Source organism: Lynx rufus, unplaced genomic scaffold (assembly GCF_022079265.1).
Source record: "Lynx rufus isolate CCGP_SWC_20201006 ecotype Redwood Valley unplaced genomic scaffold, mLynRuf1.p SCAF_3, whole genome shotgun sequence".
Classification (NCBI taxonomy): domain Eukaryota; kingdom Metazoa; phylum Chordata; class Mammalia; order Carnivora; family Felidae; genus Lynx; species Lynx rufus.
The window spans coordinates 36416875-36438988 of NW_025814845.1; the positions used below are offsets into that span (position 1 = coordinate 36416875).

The following is a 22114-nucleotide window of genomic DNA, read 5'->3' on the forward strand; positions in this document are numbered from 1 at the left end:
ACTATTCCTGCTTCTTCACCTGTTATTTACTCTTCAACCCATTGTTATTTTATACCCCCTCCTATCTTTCCCTTGAAACTCTTTGTGGATTATTCCAAAAGGAACTTTTTAAAATATGTATCTTACCTACGGTCTCAGCAGTATCTAAAACTGTTGCTCACTTCTATATTCTTTAAATTTTTCCCCTAAACTCCACAAGCAAGTCATGTTCCCCTTTCCTTTCTCAGTCTCCAGTCTCTTCTTCTGCTTAATTCTAAAATGCTATCTTTCCATACAGTTCAACTCTCAGACATCTCAATTTTCTCAATCTTTGGGTAAATAAACCTGTCCGGTGGCTTGGATTGCCATCTTTATATCAATATTATAAAATCAATGTCTACATCCCAAATTTTTCTCCAACCTGAAGTCCCATATATCTACGATGATATCAATCAGATATACTAGAAGCATACCAAAATTTTAATTTATTCACTCATATATCCACTCACTTATTCATCTAATTATTTAGCACATATTTATTGAATGCTCATTTATATGTCAGACACTGTTCTGGGCTCTGGTGATACAAAAGTGGAGGAAAGGCCCCAAATTCTTACCCTTATGGAACCTACATTTTTGACCAAAGTCTAATCTATATACCAATTTGTTCATATGCAATGAACCCAATGTATTTATCCTAACAAATACATCCCTCCTGCGGTATCCTACATTTTAAAGACTGGCACACTATCCAGCTAGCTATACAAGCCACGGAACTTCTACTATTCTTGTCTACTTCTGCTTTATTCTTTTGTGTCCAATATCTTTAATATTTGTCCAATCTGTCTAGTCTTCTTCACAGCCTTTATAAAGGCAATCAACATTTCTCACTTGGCTACTGCACAGGCTATTAACATTCTCAGACCCACACGCTTATGAATCTTCCCTCTCTCTACTCCCCACTAAGATAGTATTTATGCATTGTACATCTGATCACATTACTTCCATGCTTATATTCTTTCAGTTGGAACTCTACTGTTTTCAGGGGGGAAAAAACCAAAACCTTAAAATACTTACATGGCAGCGTAACACTCTACGTGATCTGGGCCCTGCCCCCCCCCCCGTCAGTCTCATCTCCCCATTATTTTCAAACCCTCCGCTTAACCACTCCGGGTATCCTCGTGTAGCGTATGCTGTTGGTGACTGGTCTGTATTTATTTGGTTTATCCAGTATATTACTCCAGACAAGATGATGGCTTGCTGCTTTTCTCTGACTAAGGGGCACTCTGTCTACAGAAGCTTGATGTGGGGAGAGGGTTGGACTAGAAGTTCAAGAAAGCTAACATCCCTTGATTAATCCTAATTAACAAGACGCAAGAGTTGGTAAATAAGTATCCTGACTTCTTTGTCAGTGGTGGGACAGTTCTGACGTGTGTTCCTCACATACTCTGAGAGAACCTCTAGGATGATGAGTACACAGTGGTAAATCTGCTCATTAATCATACTTTATTGCATTTCTGTCCTTTCCATCTTACTTTCCTCACAGTGCTTCTGGGGATCGCCTAAAAAAATAAAGTGCTTGGGCACAAATCCTTGCAGCAGAACTCTGCTTTGGGAAAAACCCAATTAAAACACCTGGACTCTAGCAGGATGCCATCATTTAGTTCTACAAGCATCAGCTGTATTGTCTTGCCTCCGGATCCTTGCACATGCCTTCTTTCCCCCATCTTCGCTGCCTCCCTTTTATGCTTTCAAAGGCAGTACTCAGCTATTGATTTCTCTGAGAAATTTAATGTGACACACCCACCACCATTATCAGAATACGCCACCACAGACATGCTAATCCGAACTGCTATACCTTTACACAGCATTTTATGCTTTTTCCTAGCCTACCATGTAGCATACTGTGTGCGTGCCCCTCCCAAATACGGGTTCCTTAGGGCTGCAGGGCTCTTATGTATTCCTTTCCCCACTAACTAGCACAGTACCAAGCACTAAGAGATCTTCAATAAAAATAAGTCAAACGAGTAATAAATAAAAGATGAGCAAACTGTATTGAAATAAATCAACAACAAAATCATTCCCTCCTGTACACTCAGAACAGCAAAAATGAGTCTCACACAATGTGTCTCAGGAGATAAGTAGTTGGCAAAGCTATATAGCCAAAAGCAGAGCATTTAAATCCACTTGAAAACCAGATGACAGTCATTTATTCTATCCAGATTATACTTCCTGGGCTACTATAGTAGTTAATGAACTGTTTAATGAGTCAATCCTGGAATATTAACGATAACTGGAATTAAACGCCTTTCCTCTCCCGTTTCAGACATCTGCTTGTTTAAAAATATGACTGAACGATTACTATTGAATAGAAGAGCATCACCTCCTAGATCAACATCTACCTTCCTCTTGCCCTCTGCTGCTACACAGGAAAAGCGTGAGGCTGGTGAGCACCAACCTGCCTGTACAAGAGCAAAGCAATGGGAAATGGGAGTCTCTCCTTGAAACCACATGAAACATGTAGCCAGAGGCTGAAATAGCTTGTTTAACAAGGACTGGATTTTTCCTCTCAATCATAGTTCTAAAGCTATCAGTTATTGAAAAGCTGATTTTCAAAGCACACACTAGAACAGCTTTTCTGTACAGCTGCAATGCTATTTAAATCTTCCATGAATATATCCACAAACCCAAGAAAATTCTAAGCTGAAATATTGCTCTTAGAGAGGACACACTAAAATAAAACCCTATGGGGGAAAAATCCAGAAGTGAAATATGGTCATTAATTTTAATATTGGAATTATAAAATCAGGCATATGGCTTCTACTCCTCCAAGCCAGAAGAGCCCTTGAAATCACTATTTGGAAGGTCAGCCTTTAAGGTTCTTTTGTGAGGCTCTTTGATGGACATTACCCGTCTGCCTCACATCCATTCTTTAATACACTTCAGAAATGTGGATAAATGTCCTACCTAGTGCTATGGTGAGGTTAAAAGTAGATGTAGAATATGCAGTAAAGGCAATGCTTTGGAGACACAAAACTGATCAATAGGAGGCAAGATCATCCTTGGAAAGAAATGACTCTTGAACTCAACTTCCTGCTCCGCAGTAAATCTCAAGTTCTTATCTGCCACACCATTCTCAAAGAATCCCCAGTACCCCTCTGGTGATCCTGGCAACACTGATGTCACATTTTAATTTCCCATTACCAGCCATATCATTCCACTGAAGCCATTCAGGCTGCCATTATAGTATTTTATTTATAGTGTTGATACTTCTTTGAATTTCACCATAGTGGAAACTTTTAGACTCTAGCCAGCACGTTGCAGTCTGAGTTTCCTTCACTTAAAGCATTCAATTTCATCAAATTGCCTACCAAGTGAAATTATATTGAGCACTGGTCACTACAATATTTTGGAGCCATTTGTTTGGAGGCTGTTGATGAAAACACGCTGACACTATATCTTAAAAAGTTCACTGCAATCACTGACCAAAGGAAACCCATGATAAGAATTGTTCCATGCCCCATCAAGTATTGTGTAGCCCTGTGGTTCACATCTGCCATCTCTTAACCCCCAATATAATGGGCTCTCCAGGCCAGGGCCAAATGAATGCTTGCTAAATTACTGATTCACTTCAAATAATGAAATGACACACTATCCTGTGAATATGCCAGGATGATTATAAGACATAAGGTAAGGGATGTACACAGCCTCAATACCTAGCACAATTCCTGGCACAAATTAACACTCAACAGCTATTTGTTGAATGAACACATAAATGAATGTGCAGAAGCTGAGGTCCTGATGTTTAAGAAAGACTTACCAAACACCGGTGTATTGAAAGTTCCACCCAAATGTCTTGAGTCATCATTTGACCATAAAGCACGAATATAAAGCTCAGCAGGACGAAAGAAAATTGGGATCGGATCCATATTCTAAAGCATTGTGGAATTAATAAGTAAAAAGCTAATGCCATTTTGAGATTTTGTTATGCTATGGAAACCTGTGGGTCCCTTGGTTTTAAAGTAATTTTCCAGCATACTAAAAGCAGAACTTTTTTCTCATGTTGTTCTTTCCTTTGTTTCCATAGGAAACAGTGACTTCCAGGCATCTGAGATGACACAACATAGATTGCCAAATTGCATGCCACCCTGCAGTTGCCAAGGAGATAATGTATGTCATTCCTACAAATAACATGTTGCTCACGCCTTCATTTCCTTTATCTAGCTTTTTAAGATATTCTTCGCCTGAACTGAATTCAGATAACGTTCCCTGTGAACTGATGGAAACATTCCTTTTTTAAAAATGTGTTTACCCCATTCCCCCAAGACACTTGATAGCATCACACATGCTGTCTGTGGAAGGTCTGAGCATATTTTATGCTGATTTTGGAACCAGTGATTCAGCAGTTTTCACTGGAAAAAAAAAATGCATCCTGAATTCTGTCTGCTTGCATTCTAAGTAAAGGTTCAATTAAATCCACACCTGGCACTAACATATTCCAGTTTGAAATGGCCTACCACAAAAGCAGCTGTACTCAGTTGAATTTACATAGGAAGGAAAAGAAGGAAAAGAGTTCTAGCAAGGAAAGGAGGGAAAGATGGATGGAAGAAAGGGAGAAAGGAAAGGACGGAGGGAAGGCAGAAGAGTGGGAGGAAAGCAGGAAAACATGTTTACTGAGCACTTACAGTATTCCAGATTAAACATCCATAAGATGAACCAACAGAATTAGAGAAATTAAACATCTCGGCTGACACCATCCCACTAGCAAGAGGTCGAGTCAGTATTTGAACTCGAGTATGTCTGCTTTTTAAAAAGAATGAGTTTCCCACTTATCTAGTACATAACAAATCACCCCAAACAATCCCTTTCATGGCTTTGGAGGTTGACTGGACTCAGCTAGGCAGCTGTCACTCAGTGTCTCTCAGGTGGTTTCAGTCAGAGTGGCTGGGACTGGAGTCACCTTGAAGGTGTCCTCACTCACATTTCTGGCAGTTGATGATGGGCCTGTCAGCCAAAATACCCTACCTGTGGTCTCTCCATGTGGTCTGGGCTTCCTTACAGCATGATGGCTGGGTCCCAGTAAGGAGTCTCAAACGAGCCAGCGTCGATGTCATATAGCATCACTTCTACTAGGCACAGAGCCCACCCACCCCCTTGCCAACTAGATTCAAGGTTGAGGTAACACAGACTCTAACCAACATTGTAAGAAATGCATGTCAGATAACCAGTGGAGGAAGGAGCCTTAGTACAACCACCTTGAAAAATGTTTTCTGTCACAATGTATTTCTTGCAATACTCAAAATGCTTCAAACGGCCTGAGATCCAGGCTTCACGGATCTCTTTATGTGGTTGGTAGAGTTAAGTGGGGGAGGGAACAGTTAAAATTACCAGTTTTGAAAGAGGCATGGAGCAACTTTTAATGTCAGCTTGATGAATTGTGAAAAAAAAAAAAAAAAAACCTGAACATTGAAATTAAACTTTGGAATGAGTTCCTGATTATTTTTTTGTGTGCTTAGCAGAATCCCTTTTTACTCATGCATTGTCAATTTTCAAAGCATTTGGTTAACATAAAAAACTAACTCTACACTAAAATTATATTGTGGCAGATTCAAACATATGTTAGCACTATATAATATTACCAAAGAGCACTTTCATCTAATTCAGCTTCTTGGTTCTTTTTGTCCCTAGATAAATGGGAGTTTCCTACATGAATTATAGGTTATACCTGCTCACGTGGGGCATGCATATGTGGAAATAGTAGCACCAAATGAATGGCTGTTACAAAGGCTAACAGTCTATGTGGAGCTATGTTCTTGTCATTTTAATCTATAACCAACCATGAATGTATCAGGAGCCTTCTGGCTAATGCCTTTCTCTTCTGTGCACTCTTTCAAATTGTTCTAAGAGTGAACCTAGCTAGGCCTTACATCATGAGACCACCCAGCTGATCCGAAACAGCCATAAGCCCTCCATTGAACATCCAATTTGTATTTCAACCATTAAAATAATCAAATTTGTTTATCCTCTAGAAATCTATGAAACTATTATCATAAATAAAGAGAACCTCAGCCAGAAAATAAGATATTCATGACATGAAGAAAGAACTCCATGGAGTGAGCACAATAATCGGATTGTGGAGAGCTTTCCAACTGAGGAAGAACATTATGGTGAGCGAGTGAAAAAGCAACAAATTCTGTCTCATTGCTTGCATTGCTGAGAGTATACGATTGTGCTTATTCTACTGTGCTAGCAGATTGATCTGGAATAAACATATATAATGTACATATTTGATGTAGCTATTTCTGAACTGACCAGCTCTATCATGAATCAGGCTGCACCACGCAATGCTAAATTAGGTCTAACAAGCAGAGTACCATAATCCCCAAAAAACAGCAGAGTTCTTTCTTTGCCGTATAAGTCCGGCATTACTCTCAATCAGCCCAACATATATGATGAAATCTTAGGATATCTTCAATTAGGGCTTGACAAAAAAAAAAAAAAGAAAGAAAGAAAAAGAAAATTGAAGTGCTCGGGTAACACACAAGCAATGCCAGCAAGTGACATGGACAAAAAGACTTCTTATTCAGTATTTCTCTTCTCACTTTCATACTTCTGATTTCACCCCACATGTTTCAGCTCCCAATTTTACATCTTTCTGTATCTGGTTCTGTTTTGTTTTTCCACCATGAGAAAGAGCATCTAATAACAAAATCCTTGAAAGTGAAACAGCAGTATTGATCCGTCTTACATTATAGAACAATTGGCCTGTACCTTCCACCAACACTGCAGCACAATAAAGACTTGAGATCTTTTTACTTCCCTGTTTTCTTCAATTTTATGTGCCTTGGAACTTAGAAGCTTCATAATGCTATGATTTCCAATACTGTGAGTAGTCTAGCTGCACTTAATGACTGCAAAATGTGTGGATAGTAACCAGGAAGTTAATTGTAGCCAATAATTATCTAAAATGGTCTCATGAGGTTCTGAAATCCCCTTTTGATTATAATTTTAAACTTTAACCCCATTATACAATGCCTATTAAAGTCATAAATATCTAGATTATAATTTTAAATAATTAACTTAAATCCTTTTGCAAATTTTCATTGCTAGAAAACTGCTTTTTACATTTGCTCTGTTGTTAGGGTGGCTATCTTGTCTATTGGTCAAGCCAGGATATTTTTGTCCTAAACAAAGGCTAAATTGGGTAAACCACAAGGACAAAGTCAACCTACCCATTATACATTAGTTGAAAAAAAAACAATAAAAATTTTCAATTTGCTAGGAATTTGAAGACCACAGGGGGGAAAAATGTACGTTTCATTCAAAATATGATTTTAGGTTTTTCCATATTCTATCTCAATGTGCTTCAAAACCTTTCTTTAAGGTATTTTTAGTAATGAAATTGATAAAATAAATTTGGCTACAGCACAAAGGATATTACCCATTGCAAACGTGCAAAAGTGAATGATTTACATAATTTTGAAAAATGAGTACAATCCATAAAGAAACACTGTGGGAAAAAAGGTCGAAGAGAAAAAGAACTTAAATACTGGAAGTACTAAAGGAGAGATTCATTTTTTTAATTAACCAAAAACAAACAGGATTCACCACATAAAATCTAATTCTATTTTTATGAATCGCTCAGGGATACTAATATAACTTTCTGTCAGCAGATCAAGTCCCCATTGACCGTAATCTATTTCAGTCCTGAAATGTATTCTTGCTTTGTGGATAATAGGTAACCTCCTTGGTGCCATTTTTAGATCAGCCCATCGGCAAACATTAAGCAGAAAGCATGTTAACATTTTTTAGGATCAGCTAAGCCTTTGGCAAAGTGGGTTTCTTGCTTGCAGAAGCAGCATAGTAAGCTAACCACAGGGGAGCTGATGCTCTGCGTCTGTATAAGCCTCAGCTTCTTCAAGTCAAAATAAAATAAATAAACTAACAACAGAATCCTACTGAGAGTATTATGATGCCCATAGAGGATACGTTCCCATCGGCCCCAGGCACACTGAGTACCGGTCCAAGGTTTTGACATTCTTGGCTCCAACCAGATTCTTGTCTTGAAAACAAATAAATTTAAAAAATGCTAATCACTGTAATCACCAGGATAATTTCTAATTACCTATTTTGCTGTCAAAAAGAAAAAGTTGATAAAGGAAATTGTTAAGTCAGATCTAGGCCTCATCTTCACCTCAAAAGACTGCCTTTGACTTTTTAAACCAATTTTAACCAGTGCAAATGGTGTTTTCATATGGTTCAACTTAATACAAACTGACTTTTGTCAAAACAAATCGCAGGCCCATTTGGTCATGGAAGGGAAAGCCATGAAGGTCAAGTGCTCAGCCCATGCTCTCTCCATTCATCACTGCTGTCCATGTTTTGTTTTGTTTTTTAAGTTTATTTATTTTGAGAAAGAGAGAGAGAGAGAGAGAGGTGGGAGGGCAGAGAGAGAGAGAGGGAGAGAGAGAGAATCCCAAGCAGGCTTTGCTCTGTCAGCAATGTACAAACCATGAGATCATGACCTGAGCTGAAACCAAAGGTCAGACGCTTAACCAACTGAGCCACTCAAGCACCCCAGTCCTCATGTGTTGGTGGTGGATCTGCCTAAGAATATAACTATCAAGTTCCTATATGGTTGTCCAGCTCTTGCTTACTTTCTGTGGAAGCATCTTTGAAGCTCCATGATGCCTTCTTTTCTCACCTTCCAAACAGGATGCCTTTCTAAGAGCTTCTCCATTCAAACCCAGCTCTCAGAAGGGTATTGATTGTACCCTTCTCCCACATAGAATCAGAGAACGTTTCCTTGCATTCCACATATAGTCTGAACAGCATAGTTGAGCAGGACTCTCACTTCCCATCTAGTGGCCTGTCTATATCAGTAGCCAGAATAACCCAAGCAAGACTAAGAGTCAAAGGCATGGCCCATGAAAAAGGCAGGGATAATAGTTGCTTCATACGGGAGACTTCCACAGAAACCAGGTGTTTGGGGTCAAGAAATGAGACATGCAGATTTCCTTCAGTAATCTCCAAACTTGGTGTGGGCCTCAAAAAGTGAAAAAGCAATACTGGAATGGGTATTTGGGGTTTTTCTCTATTATTGTGATCATCTAGGACTTCTCTTTCCTGTCATTATTATTATTATTAATGCATTGTAGAGACCACATTGCATTGATTCATTCTTTTATCCATTGACTCAGTCAGCCAATATTAGATGAGCATTTACTGGGTGCCAGGCTCTGTGCTAAACAGTGGTCCAAAAGTTCATATTCTTAAAGACTTTTAAAAAAATCTGTCCAGATGTTCACATATGTACATAGCTGATTAAACTAAAAACAATACTATACCCATTTTGTAAGTGAAGAGTTGACATTCCACTATTTGGATACAGAGTCCATACCATATTTTGCCAAGTTCTCTTTGAAAATGTTAATCCTCAAGTGCCAATGATGCGGCTGAAGAGAAAGTACACATGTGCTAAGTGATGGGGATCCTTCTTCCTTCATATCTCCTCCCTTTATTTTAATGGTACAACTTTTCACTTTCAAGGGACCCCTTGATGTCCCCATTAAACTGATTAGGCTTAGACAATCTTTTCAGGGAGGGAAAAATAGAAAGCACTAACAGAGAAGCTAAACCACACACACATTCTCACACCCCCATTCCTTTTTTTTTTTTGTTTTGTTTAATGTTTATTTATTTTTGAGAGAGACAGAGACAGAGTGTGAGCAGGAGAGGGGCAGAGAGAAAAGAGAGACACAATCCAGAGTGGGCTCCAGGCTCTGAGAAAGCTGTCAGTACAGAGCCTGATGCAGGACTCAAACTCACAAACTGTGAGATCATGACCTGAGCCGAAGTTGGACGCTTAACCAACTGAGCCACCCAGGTGCCCTGTCCATTTCTTTCTTTAAATCCCTTAAAGACAGCCTTTTCTCTGACTTTGGAGCCCACAACTGTTATTTCTTTTTTTTTTTTTAATGTTTTTTTTTTTTTTTCAGAGAGGGAGAGAGAAAAAGAGAGAAAGGGAGACCATGATCAAGGAAAGGGGAGAGAGAGAGAGAGAGAGAGAGAGAGAGACTCTCTGAAGCAGGCTCCAGGCTCCAAGCTGTCAGCACTGAGCCGGATGTGGGGCTTAAACTCGTGAATCGCGAGATCATGACCTGAGCCAAAGTCAGGCACTTAACCAACTGAGCCACCCAGGTGCCCCACAACTGTTTTCAATAAGTCAAACAAAAAAACAAGTGAAAGTAATTTTTTTTAAGTTTTTAGGTTTTGGTTTGTTTTTTTATATTAGAGAGAAAGAGAGCACATGAGCAGGGGAGAGGGTCAGGAAAGAGAATCTTAAGCAGGCTCCATGCTCAGCACAGACCCCAATGAGGGGTTCCATCCCATGAACCCTCGGGATCATGACCAGAGCCAAAGTTAAGAATCAGATGCTGAATGCACTGAGCCACCCAAGTACCCTTAAAATTTTGTTTTAGCCAAATTCCACCCCCCCCCCAAAAAAAAAGAGAGACAGAGAAAGAGCTTGAGAGAGAAACCAAATTCACTGGACTACATGGTTGGGAGTCATGAGACTGGAGAGAATAAATAAGTCTCCATGCTAGTCATCTATATGAAGATGTTGGAGTTACAAAAATTGAAGTCAAAGTACAAGAGAGAGAAACAGAGGGAGAAAGAAGAGAATCTTGCAGAATAACTAAGGAATATGAAAATTGAGGGTCACTAATAAGAGAGGCTTTGTGAAAGCATAAGATGTGTTATTCAGGCAATGAAGCTAGGCAGGTGAAGAATCTTGTGAAATCTGAAATCCTAGAACACAGAAAACCATGTCCTGCCATAATATCTGAGTGGAAAGTGCCCTCTCCTTAAATTGACCAAAATAGATAATAATCTTTGACCAAAGATATTTTTACGCATAATATCCTCTAATCCATTTAAGTGAAATGAAATAAGTAATACGCAAACTGATAATTCTTGAAACTTCTGAAACATCTGAGGCTGAGTGAAAAGCTAGAGATTTAGCTATGTATATTATGTTGTGAGAAATTAGTCCCTCAAAATAGCAAAAGGGAAATTGGCAGCTTAGCTAAATAAACCAGAAGGAATGAATAATCTTACATAGTAGCTTAGGGAAAAGAATTTGCTGGAAAATGTAGCTAAACATTGAGGGAATTTGTTTCAAGCAGCTGTAATTTTTGAAGCTGATTTTTTTTCCCTCTTGAAGAAGGGCTGGTTCACTCACATTACTAACAGAGATGGAAAAAGATCACCAAATTAATAAAAATTTGAAATGCCTTTAAAAAAAAAAACTTCTAGGGGCACCTGGGTGGCTCAGTCGGTTGAGCGTCCGACATCGGCTCAGCTCATGATCTCATGGTTCATGAGTTCAAGCCCGCTTTGGACTCTGTGCTGACAGCTCAGAGCCTGGAGCCTGCTTCGGATTCTGTGTCTCCCTCTCTCTGTCCCTGCCCTGCTCATGCTCTGTCTCTCTCTCTCTCTCAAAAATAAATAAACATTAAAAATAATAAAAAGTAAATTTAAAAACCTTTTAATAAAATGTCACTGATGGAAATATGTGGTTCCTTCATATATTGTTATCCCTGGCACTTGAGCCCATGTCTCAGTTGTATGAGGAATGAAATCAACCAGTAAGTATTACTCAAGTACTTGCTAGGTACTTAGCAAGTTTGTTCTGGATGTGCTAGAGGAATAATGGAGTAAATGGAGAAGTCATAAAAATTCCAGGAATATAGGAATAGTTTATTAATCATACAGCAATTCCAGAATGATCCTTAGGCTAGTCCATAAATATCACAAACAAAACTAATGATATTTATAGTAATGAGCTAGCTCATTTCCTTGCTATTCTCCTGCATCTGCTGGCCACCAGTAAAATACACCTCACTGGTAGGCTGAGTTCTCCCACCATGCCCTCCCAAAGTTCAGGATGCTTCTTAAAACGTGCCCTGATCCCTACAGAATATTTGCTCCTCGTGATTATTTACATCACTATACTCTGCCACCTGAAATAGTATTAATTCATTTAGGGCAAAAAGGTCTCTTTTGAACTCCTTTAAAATTTTCCCTACAACCTTTAGAATGATTCTTCTGAACGTATATTCTAAGTAAACATTGTTAATTGAAGATATAAACGTGTAAGACAGGTTATTTCAAATAAATAACAGTCATACTTTTGAATGTTTTTAACTGTTTAAAATGTCAAAAAGTGGTAAAACTAGGGACTGCTCTATAGTTTGTCGACATGACTGCACTAATCAATTTGTCATTTTTAGCCTTGACAAAATTCTTATGTATTTTATGCAAACCTGGGCATTTGGAGAGTGTGCCTACTTTTCTGTGATTTTGGCTTCTATGTAACCTAAACTACTAGCTAAGGGATAGGGCTTGTTATAATCGGGACAGAGTTTCAAAGTACGGCTTACCCTTTGAACAATGTGAACAGGAATACAGCCCTCAGGAAAGCAGGAAATGGGGCGGGGCATGAGTATGGGGCGGTAGGCAGAGCAGAGGGTCAGTAGTGCTGGTGGTGGGTTGTAACTGCAGCCTTCATTCCCACTTGTAAACCTACCCTTTGGAGCCAGGCTACCTGGGCTTAAACCCTGGCCTTGTTACTCACAAGCGGTATGATTTTGAACAAATCACTCAGGCCTCTCAGCGCTTCAATTTCCTCATCTGTCAGGTAGGATGAAGATCAGACAGGACTGCTGTGACAATTATATGAGTTAATATATGTAAAATGCTTCAAATACTCTCTGGCACTTGGTCACACAGTATCCGTTGATGCTTTTATTGCCACTGGAATAGTATGGTTTTTGCTATATAGGTGAGCATAAAATAACTTGAATATTTAATTGCATCTGACTCAGTGAACCCAAAAAGACTCATCCTCCTTCTAATCATTTTTTACCGAAGCAAGCACATGTTGAAGAGTATAAAGCAAGCTGGCATTGATTACAGAGAGTGAATGAGTCTGTAGTAGCACAGATTTTTCAATTAGAAGGAAATTTAGATATTACCTTGCCTAACTCGTTCATCTAACAGAGAAGTGCAAACCCAAATACTGCGTTGTGTTATTAAAGCTCTGTTGGAGACCTGAGAGTAGAGACAAAATCCCTTTATGCCTCCTTGTTTTCTCTACTGAGAGGCAGCACCATGCATCTGAAAGTGTCCAAAAACACTTCACCAAGGCTTATTTTCCTCAACCATAAAATTATGTGTATAACAACACGACAATTCATCCTGGGGCTCATTGTAGAAATTAGAGATAGCGTATGTAAAGTAACTAGCCCTATGTATTATGCACATATACACACACATATATGGGATATATATAAATATATACATATATGTACATATCTATATAGTACATTGTAGACAATAAAAAAAATGATGATCATCATAGTAATGACATGCTACCTCCCCAAATTCCATGTAATATGTAAATACACTTCACAGCTTCTTCCTTTGCCATATTTGTAAACATAGAATACATGAAAATAAAAAAATGGATTTACTATTAATCTATATCCATACCACACACATAGACACACACACACACACACACACACACACACACACACCCTACACTGTATTATACTACGTTTATAAGACACCTTACTCTTTCCTTGAACACTAATACAGCTAATGTATCTAGCCTTCCTAATACAGCATTAAAATTATGGCATTTCCCATTCTGTAGAAATAAACAGACTAAATTTTTAATCATGCTGCTAATGTTGGCATTTTTCTACCCATGTGATTATTATCAATAGTCACCAAAATATGCACATTATGGTTTCAATGAGCTACTAAAACTGATTGCTTCTCCTCCATTTGTCATTTTGAATGATGTCCCTTAACTTGCCATGTTTTGCATTTCAAAAAAATAATGTGAAGTCTCAGCTTAATTCTCTCTGAGATAACTTATTACCCTCTCTGCTTCTCTTTCACAGCATTTTGTACATTAATCGTTATTTAATTATTTGAAATTAATCATTGAATGTTGACCTTCACTACTATTCTCATATCTATGAAGGGAGTGAGTACAGTATTCTTAGCATACTGACACTTAATAGGTATTTCATAAATATGTTCATAAATATAATAGGTTCCCAAAATGTAATTGAATATAGAGATTGGTATTTCAGCAGATAGATCTAAGGTAGCAGCAAGATTTGAGAGTGAGTTCCCACTACTAAAAGTTTGCTTGTATTAATCTAAAACCAGGACTCAGACGACACTTCTATATACTAACTATGCTACTAACTCACAAGACTAACAGCCTCTCCCCTTCACTAGACAACACTCCTAGGTTTTGCCTTTGAATCCTGTGTGCCCTGCACGGTGACTGTGCATAGCAGTTGTTTGGTAAATGCTTGTTAAATGACTAGATTTGTTTTCAAGGATTAGCAACAAGACAATTTCTCATGAAGCTGCACAAGACACGTAATAATACAAAAAGATAAAAAATACGGCTGGGAATGAGACAAAATTCTGTTATTCTTGACATAAATCATACAGTTTAGTAATTGTGAGATTAAGTAATGACTCATTGCCTAAAAAGAATTACTAACTACAGAACATCCTGTACTGAACAAGGTATGGGCTTGGGGAGGTACAATTTATATATGATTTAAAGAATGCCATTAAACTAGTGTCACGAACATACGTAAATGTCAAGTGAACTGACAGCAGTGCTTCATGTCCTTTTGCAAACTGCAAAGGGAACTTTAAACTAAGTTAAGAAATGAAAGAAATATGGACAAATGGAAAAATGAAAGTTTCTTGCATGTTAGCTTAAACTATTTAAAGAACATCATTTCTAAGTGGAGTTTCGAGAGTGATTAAAACGAAAATCTGAAACTGACCTAGTTTGTACACCCTGTTGCAATGAAATGATGCTTGTGTATTACCAATCACTAGGAAATCATTGTATTTAACACTGATGTTGCTAACAGTCATTGACATGTGTGTAAGTGGTATGACTAAATTGACCAAAGGACAACAAATAATGCTTTCCTCTTTTTTTAATTTTTAAATGTTCTATTTAGTTTTGAGAGAGAGAGAGAGAGAGAGAGAGAGAGAGAGAGCACAAGTGGGGGAGGGGCAGAGAGAGAGGGAGACATAATAATCCGAAGCAGGCTCCAGACTCCGAGCTGTCAGCGCAGAGTCCGACGCGGGGCTCAAACCCACAAACCGTGAGATGATGACCTTGGCCGAAGTCAGGTGTGTAACTGACTGAGCCACCCAGGCGCCCCAATGCTTTCCTCTTAATGCACAGTGGCACTTGTAGATTTACTGAGTTTTTTTTTTTTTGTTTTATTTTTTTTTTCAAAGTGTCCTCCTCAGTCTTCTATTGCTGCCCACTAGGTAAGTTCCACTGTTGACATGTGCATCTCAGAATGCTAAGACTGAATATCAGTTGTTATAGCTGCTCACAGTGACCAGGCTCTAGCTCACTACTAACATCTGTTTGATGTTCACATTTACTCTGACGAGAAAGAACGTTACATAAAATACAAATGTTTTTGGACATGGTTGATAAATATATAATTTCAGAGGCACCACATTTCCCATTGTCTGATTCCTATAGTTGACTCCTTATAATCCGTCAATAAACTGTAATTTCTAAACACCATGCACTATGTTGTGTGAGAAAATAGAATAAAGCCACAATCAATGTTATTAAGGAGCTAGCCATCTAAACTAGGTAAATACAGCAATCACATATGAAACAATTTAGTAATGCAAAATACTTTAGGATATTATAAATGATAAATGTTGTGATATATATTTTAAATGTTGAAGACGGTTCAAGAAATAAAGGATAATAATAATCGCACAATTATTTACTGGGCATTAATCTTGCACTATGTACTTTACCTGTATGATGTTATTAAACCCTCATGATAAGCCTTTTCAGTAGGTTCTCTCATCACCCCCAGTTTGTAAATGTGGATCCTTGAGACCATGTCCTTGAGATTCCTGAGCTCAGTCAGAATGAGACACATACATGGGAAATATGGCTTGAGTTTGACTTTCAACAGTGGGTAGTAAAAAAGGAGATTCTCATGAGTGCACTTGAGTTACTGAATTCAAGAGGAACCTTCAATTTTTTATTTATTTTTTATATCATCTTTTTATTAAAGACTCTAAGTAGAGCAAATAGCTCTTTAATTTTGTAAATATCTCTGTAAAAGGGGCGCTTGGGTGGCTCAGTCAGTTAAACATCTGGGTATTGGTCTCATCTCGGGTTAAGATCTCCTGGCTCGTGGGATCGAGCCCCATCAGTCCAGCAGAGCTGCACTGACAGCACAGAGCCTGCATGGGATTCTCCCTCTCTCTCTCTCTGCCCCTCCCTCCCTCGCTCTTGCTCTCTCAAAATAAATAAATTAAAAAACATATTTTAAAAATATCCTTGTAAGAATCTATGAAAAGTCCATGAAGAATAGTTATGGTGAAAAGGAAACAGACAAAGAAATTGAGTAGATGGGAATGGAAAGGTATGCTGCAGTCTGAAAACAGAAATCATTATCGTGTGAAGGGAGACAATGCCCTGCTACAGAATTGCCACTATCTAAACTTGAACTCATTTAGCTTCTTCATTAAATGTGGTTCACTGCTCTTCTCTGTTCTAGTGAATGATGCCACCACCATCTCATCCTCCATTTCTGTCACTCAACATTTCTAATCCATCGTTAAAGCTTTAGGCTTAAAAGTATGGGTTTTGTTGGCCCAGCCCTGCAACCTACCAGATAAATGATTTGGGGAAGATCACTTGATCTCTATCAATTTCATTACTGGTAAAACATGGATTACAACAGGACACATCTTAAAAGTTTTTTAAATTAAGTTATGTATACAATGTCTGTAAAAGTTCTTGTCACTGACATGTAAAAACCATTCAGAATATTTTGCCATTGTTATTTATTCATAGAAATATGAACAAAAGATTATTGGGCTGATCATTTTATGCGTGTGTATAATATATACATTCTAATGACTATTATTCATAAGTATATCATAAATTAAATAGTACAAGACAGAGTTTTAATAAAAGAGAACAAGTTTTACATTCAGATGCAGCTGAATTAATCTAAATATTGGTTTACCATTTCTTGACTACATCACCTAACAATTGCAAGCCTCAGTTTCTTCATTTGTAAAACAGTTATCATGATCTTGAAATGAAGTAACACATGTAAAGCCTATCACATAGTACCTGACACAATTTAAAAGCCAAAGTAATTTTAGTCATTATATCATTGGATGTTTTTCACAAGATACCACATATACTCATAAATGCATACTTTCTAACTGAACAAGGACTACAGGATATATTTTCAAATGAGTTTTTAAAATATGATTTTGAGAAATCTTCTCCTTTTATAGTTATTCTCTAAACCATCCTATTAATCCAAATCACCTGCATCAGTTAAAGAGTAGATACTCTAAGAAGTAGTGAGGATATGAAAGGGTACAACCACAACAGTGAAGATCAACTCAAATACTGGAAGGACAGAATCAAAGGCAGAATTAAGGTAAGAGAAGCATAACAGCTGCTTTGCCTCTTGAGATGCCCAAAGACATATTCAAGCTGCCCATAGCTGCCCTTGGATTCTGCCAATCGGCCTTTTCTCCTTGCTTCATGAATATTCCATAAACCATACGCTTTCCAATTCCCAAAGAATAGAAGTGGTCACCATACACCTCTGCTAGGCCATTAACTGGCCATAGGACACATATAGTGACAATGAATCAAACCACTAGTGACCTTACCCAAAGACAAAATTACCAAATGTCATGTAGTCTCTGAGGGCAATTCCAAATAAGGGGTTTAAGCATATTTTAAACAAAGGCAGCTTCATTCAAATAAGTAAACAGTCACACAAGCTGGAATACATATTTGAATAAGCAAATTTCAGCTGTCTGATTAGAATTTCTACTGAAAATCCAAACCTTATATATTTTTAGAATATTTCCTTCCAATAACATATTTTAAAATGTTACTCTTAAGATATTCTTTCTCCTCCTAAATTTTATTCTCCCTCTCTCTCTCTCTCTCTCTCTCTCTCTCTCTCTCTGTTCCTCACACTCTCCTTCTCTCAGTTTTAATGTGTTTTCAACCTTCAAAGTTGAACTTGATACTAAAGCCATTCAATGACAACTGACACTGCAACGTCAGCTATGCTCTGGCAGCAATCTGGAGTTAGGAGGATGGGCTAACCCATTAATCACTGTCTTTGGAACACAGATATTCGTCAAGTAAACTGCTGTGGAGATCTGGGTTATCATACACAAACAATCACATATTGTAGAGGACCGGAAGCCTACGATGCATATTTTGACCAGATTTCCTTCCCAACCTTTAAATACTATGAATTCTTGACTCTGGGTATGTCATTTGCACACAGGTTGTGGCCCAGCCTGCCAAGAGGAGTTACTGAATCAGAGTGGACTTAGCCAATTGCGTGTGCTCAACCAAGCATTTACTGACAATGGCAACTACTCCAACCAAGTGATATATTTAAGGGAACAAATAGAAGATTATTGGATCTCTTCCCACCTTTGGAAATTCTGCAAAATAACTTGATTCTGATTAAGTGGTACTTTTAAGTGTTGATAACATTCCATTATAGCACTAGGGCAAGTTCACATTGCAAAAATGAAAAGAACTATGCCAACTCATCACAAATAGAAAAAATATGTATATAAAATATGTCTCCAAATCCAGAATCTCTGGACTTGAGCAATCCTGGGGTTGGGGGAGGTTAGCAGCTACATGGGAGAGTCAGAATGATTTACGCTTCCAACATTATTAGAAAATCATTAGTAGAAATATCTTGTTTCAATACTTAAAATTAACCACTAGTGATATAAAGATATATATAGCTTCCAAAGTACATGAAAAAATAAACACTAAGAAATTTTGTGAGAAAGATATATAGCAAAAGCTAATATTAAGAAAGAATTCAAAAAATATAAAAATCAGACCAAATAGAATTCAAGGGAAAAGGTATTATATGGGACCAAAAAAAGGTTATTTTACAATTAAATATATATACGGATATGAAAATAGAGCAGATATGAATCTTTACATGTTGAATATCAGGGTATCAAAGTGTATAAAACAAAAAAAGTTAAAATGCAAAAAAAAAAATTTGACACAGGCTCATATTAGTGGGAGAATTTTTTGTGTCTTTCTTGGTATTTGAAAAATCAAGAAGACAAGAGGTGATTTGTTAGACAAATGAAATAATAATGTTTTAAGTAAAATTGATTTAATAACTAAAAATCAACTTCTTTCAAATTGCCATCAAACATTTATAAGTTTTTAACATAATACAGAACACAATGGAAGTATGAAAACATCTACATTTATACAGGTAACATTTCTGAACACAATGTGATACAACTAGAAATGGACAGTGGAGCTAAATAAATAAACCAATTCCACTTTGGAAATTTTATCTTCCAAATATCATAGAGAAAAACAATCGTGTAATTGTAGAATATTTTGCAAATAATTATGGTAATATATATCAAAAGTTATTAACTATGGATAAGGGTGTATGCAATATAGCTCATTGCAATAAAGGAAACTATTATTAAAGAAGAAACAGTGAAAACAAATTACTAAGAATTAACCAAAAAACTAGAAAAGAGTAACACAATTAACCTACAAAAAGATGGAAATAAAATAAATCATGAATCAACAATTAGAACACAGAAACAGTTAAATAAATGAATACATACATACATAAACAAATATCCAAGACTTAACTTTTTTTTGAAAGAAATAGTAAATAGAATTTTTCTACCAAGGCCTACAAGAGAGCAAAACAACTAAAATCACAATAAAAGTCAGAGAGGGCATAAATCTACCCGTGGGTAATGGGAAAGGGCTAAAACGGCAGATAATCAGTTTTTTTTTTAACTGAATACAGTGTACAAAATCCATTCTAATGATTTCGAAAATTTTTCGAAACGGTTTACTCTAGAGGAAAATGTAAATTAAGTCAATTCAAATGGACTTAATGGAAAGGGCAATAATTTTCCTACCTGCTCACGTGTTATTCTTAGAGAACCAGTGCCTGGAGCTCGTAGGAGCTATAGGTTGTTGACACTTCACCAGTTAATCCCTGCTAGAGCGAGCATGGAACCTGATTTGTTCTACCGCTGTGTCCGCGGAGGACTTCTCCGACCACCTGCATGCCACCACCCCCGCCCACGCACCTTCCCGCAGAAGACTTCCCCCGACCACTTGTATTCTGAATGGCACCCCAGCCCTCTCACAATGCGGCAGCGCTTCCTTCCTCTTAGGTGCTTCTGCACTATCACAGCACTGTCGGCATCTAACATGCGCATGTTTTTTAAAGTTTTAACATTTATTCATGTTTGAGAGACAGAGAAGGACAAAGAGTGAGCGGGGGAAGGGCAGGGAGAGAGGGAGGCAGAACCCGAAGCAGGCTCTAGGCTCTGAGCTGTCAGCACAGAGCCCGGAGGCAGGGCTTGAACTCATGGACCGCAAGAGAACTGAGAGAGATTGTGACCTAGGCAGAAGTCTGATGCTTAACCAACTGAACCACCCAGATGCCCCTATTTATGCAGATGATTTTAAACGATCTGTCTCCCTCTCCTCATTCTACACACTTAAATATAAGCTCCATAGAGCGGGATATTTGTTTAGGAGGGGGTTACCTACACTGTTGATTCTCAGACCAAAACAGAGTCTGTCACGTGGTTGGCAATGAATGTGTATTTGCTGGAGTTAGAAAATGAAGGAATTAATGAATGATTTAACAAATACAGGGAATAAGTTATTATCTACACACAATAAAGTCGATCATTATATATACTGTGATTTGGGCAAAAGAGTTTTAAACCATTACTTGTGGTTGAATTTTTTATTGCAGAATCACTAATGTGCTCAATGCAAATTACAGTAGCTCTTAGGTTTTTACATCCTTTTAGGTCTGTTCCCTTAGGATAAGAATTCTCAGTCTTTGGCGGACATCGACTACAACTATGGGTGTTTTGTTTATTGGTTTTATTTTCTCGTTTAATACAAGGGCACAGGCCCCATCCAGCCCCATGGGATAGTGCTAATGTGGGATCATGTTAAGAACCACTGCTTTATTTTGTTCAATGAACTCTACCAAAATGCTTTGTCAACCCACTCAAAGATATCCATAGGTTCCTCTTAAGAGTATACCTAAGATTTTGCCTGTCAAAAATCTTTTTTAATTCTGGCAGCAAGTTACAAACAACTAGCTCCACGTAAATCTAGCTCGTCCAAATCTGTTTCATTTTTAGGCCACTAATCACCGTGTTAAAGTTGAAATTTACAATTATCCTTTTATATTTTTCCAGACTTTAAATAACTCGCAAATTGTTATTGGGATTTTCAAATTCTCAGTTTTTCCCCTGGCAATGCAAATCTGCCCAAAAAGTTGAAATCTTAAACTGAAGGATATTAAGTCAAATACCTGTAGAGGTGTTTCAGGATGCTTTTCTCTCAGCACTGGAGCAGCCGGGATCTCCTGGGGGGCTTTTGATGACTTCCTTTTGGCTTTTTCCATTTGAATATTGGTAAAATAATTGACAGCAGCAAACTCAATAAGTGCGGAAAATACGAAAGCAAAGCAGACAGCTATAAACCAATCCATGGCAGTAGCATAGGACACTTTGGGCAAAGAATGCCGGGCACTGATGCTCAGTGTGGTCATGGTGAGGACTGTGGTTATCCCTTCAAAAGCAAAAGAGCAAAGAGACAAAATACTTTACCATTACTTCTATGAAACCAAACCAACAAACCAACAAACCTAGGGATTTGGTGGGGTAGGGGTTACAAATTTTTCAATATCTCAAACCAAACCATCTTTAGTGGAAGATTTGAATCCTAGTGGTTCAGTGAAATTAGCACAGGTTTTTTTGTTAATTTTTTAAATGTTTTGTTTATTTTTTGAGAGACAGAGCGTGGGCAGGGAAGGGGCAGAGAGAGGGAGACACAGAATCTGAAGCAGGCTCCAGGCTCTGAGCTGTCAGCACAGAGCCCGATGTGGGGCTTGAACTCACGAACGGTGAGATCATGACCTGAGCCAAAGTCGGA

The 22114-nt window shown here is 37.9% G+C and overlaps 1 protein-coding gene across 1 annotated transcript in view; it reads right to left on the bottom strand.

Annotated features, from left to right (window-relative positions):
* Window positions 1–22114, bottom strand: part of GABRA4 (gamma-aminobutyric acid type A receptor subunit alpha4) — a 66835-nt gene that overhangs the window by 16857 nt on the left and 27864 nt on the right. The window contains exon 8 of the mRNA XM_047092153.1: window positions 21492–21751. Within this exon, the coding sequence (XP_046948109.1) occupies window positions 21492–21751 (260 nt within the window). The remainder of the gene's footprint in view (window positions 1–21491; window positions 21752–22114) is intronic.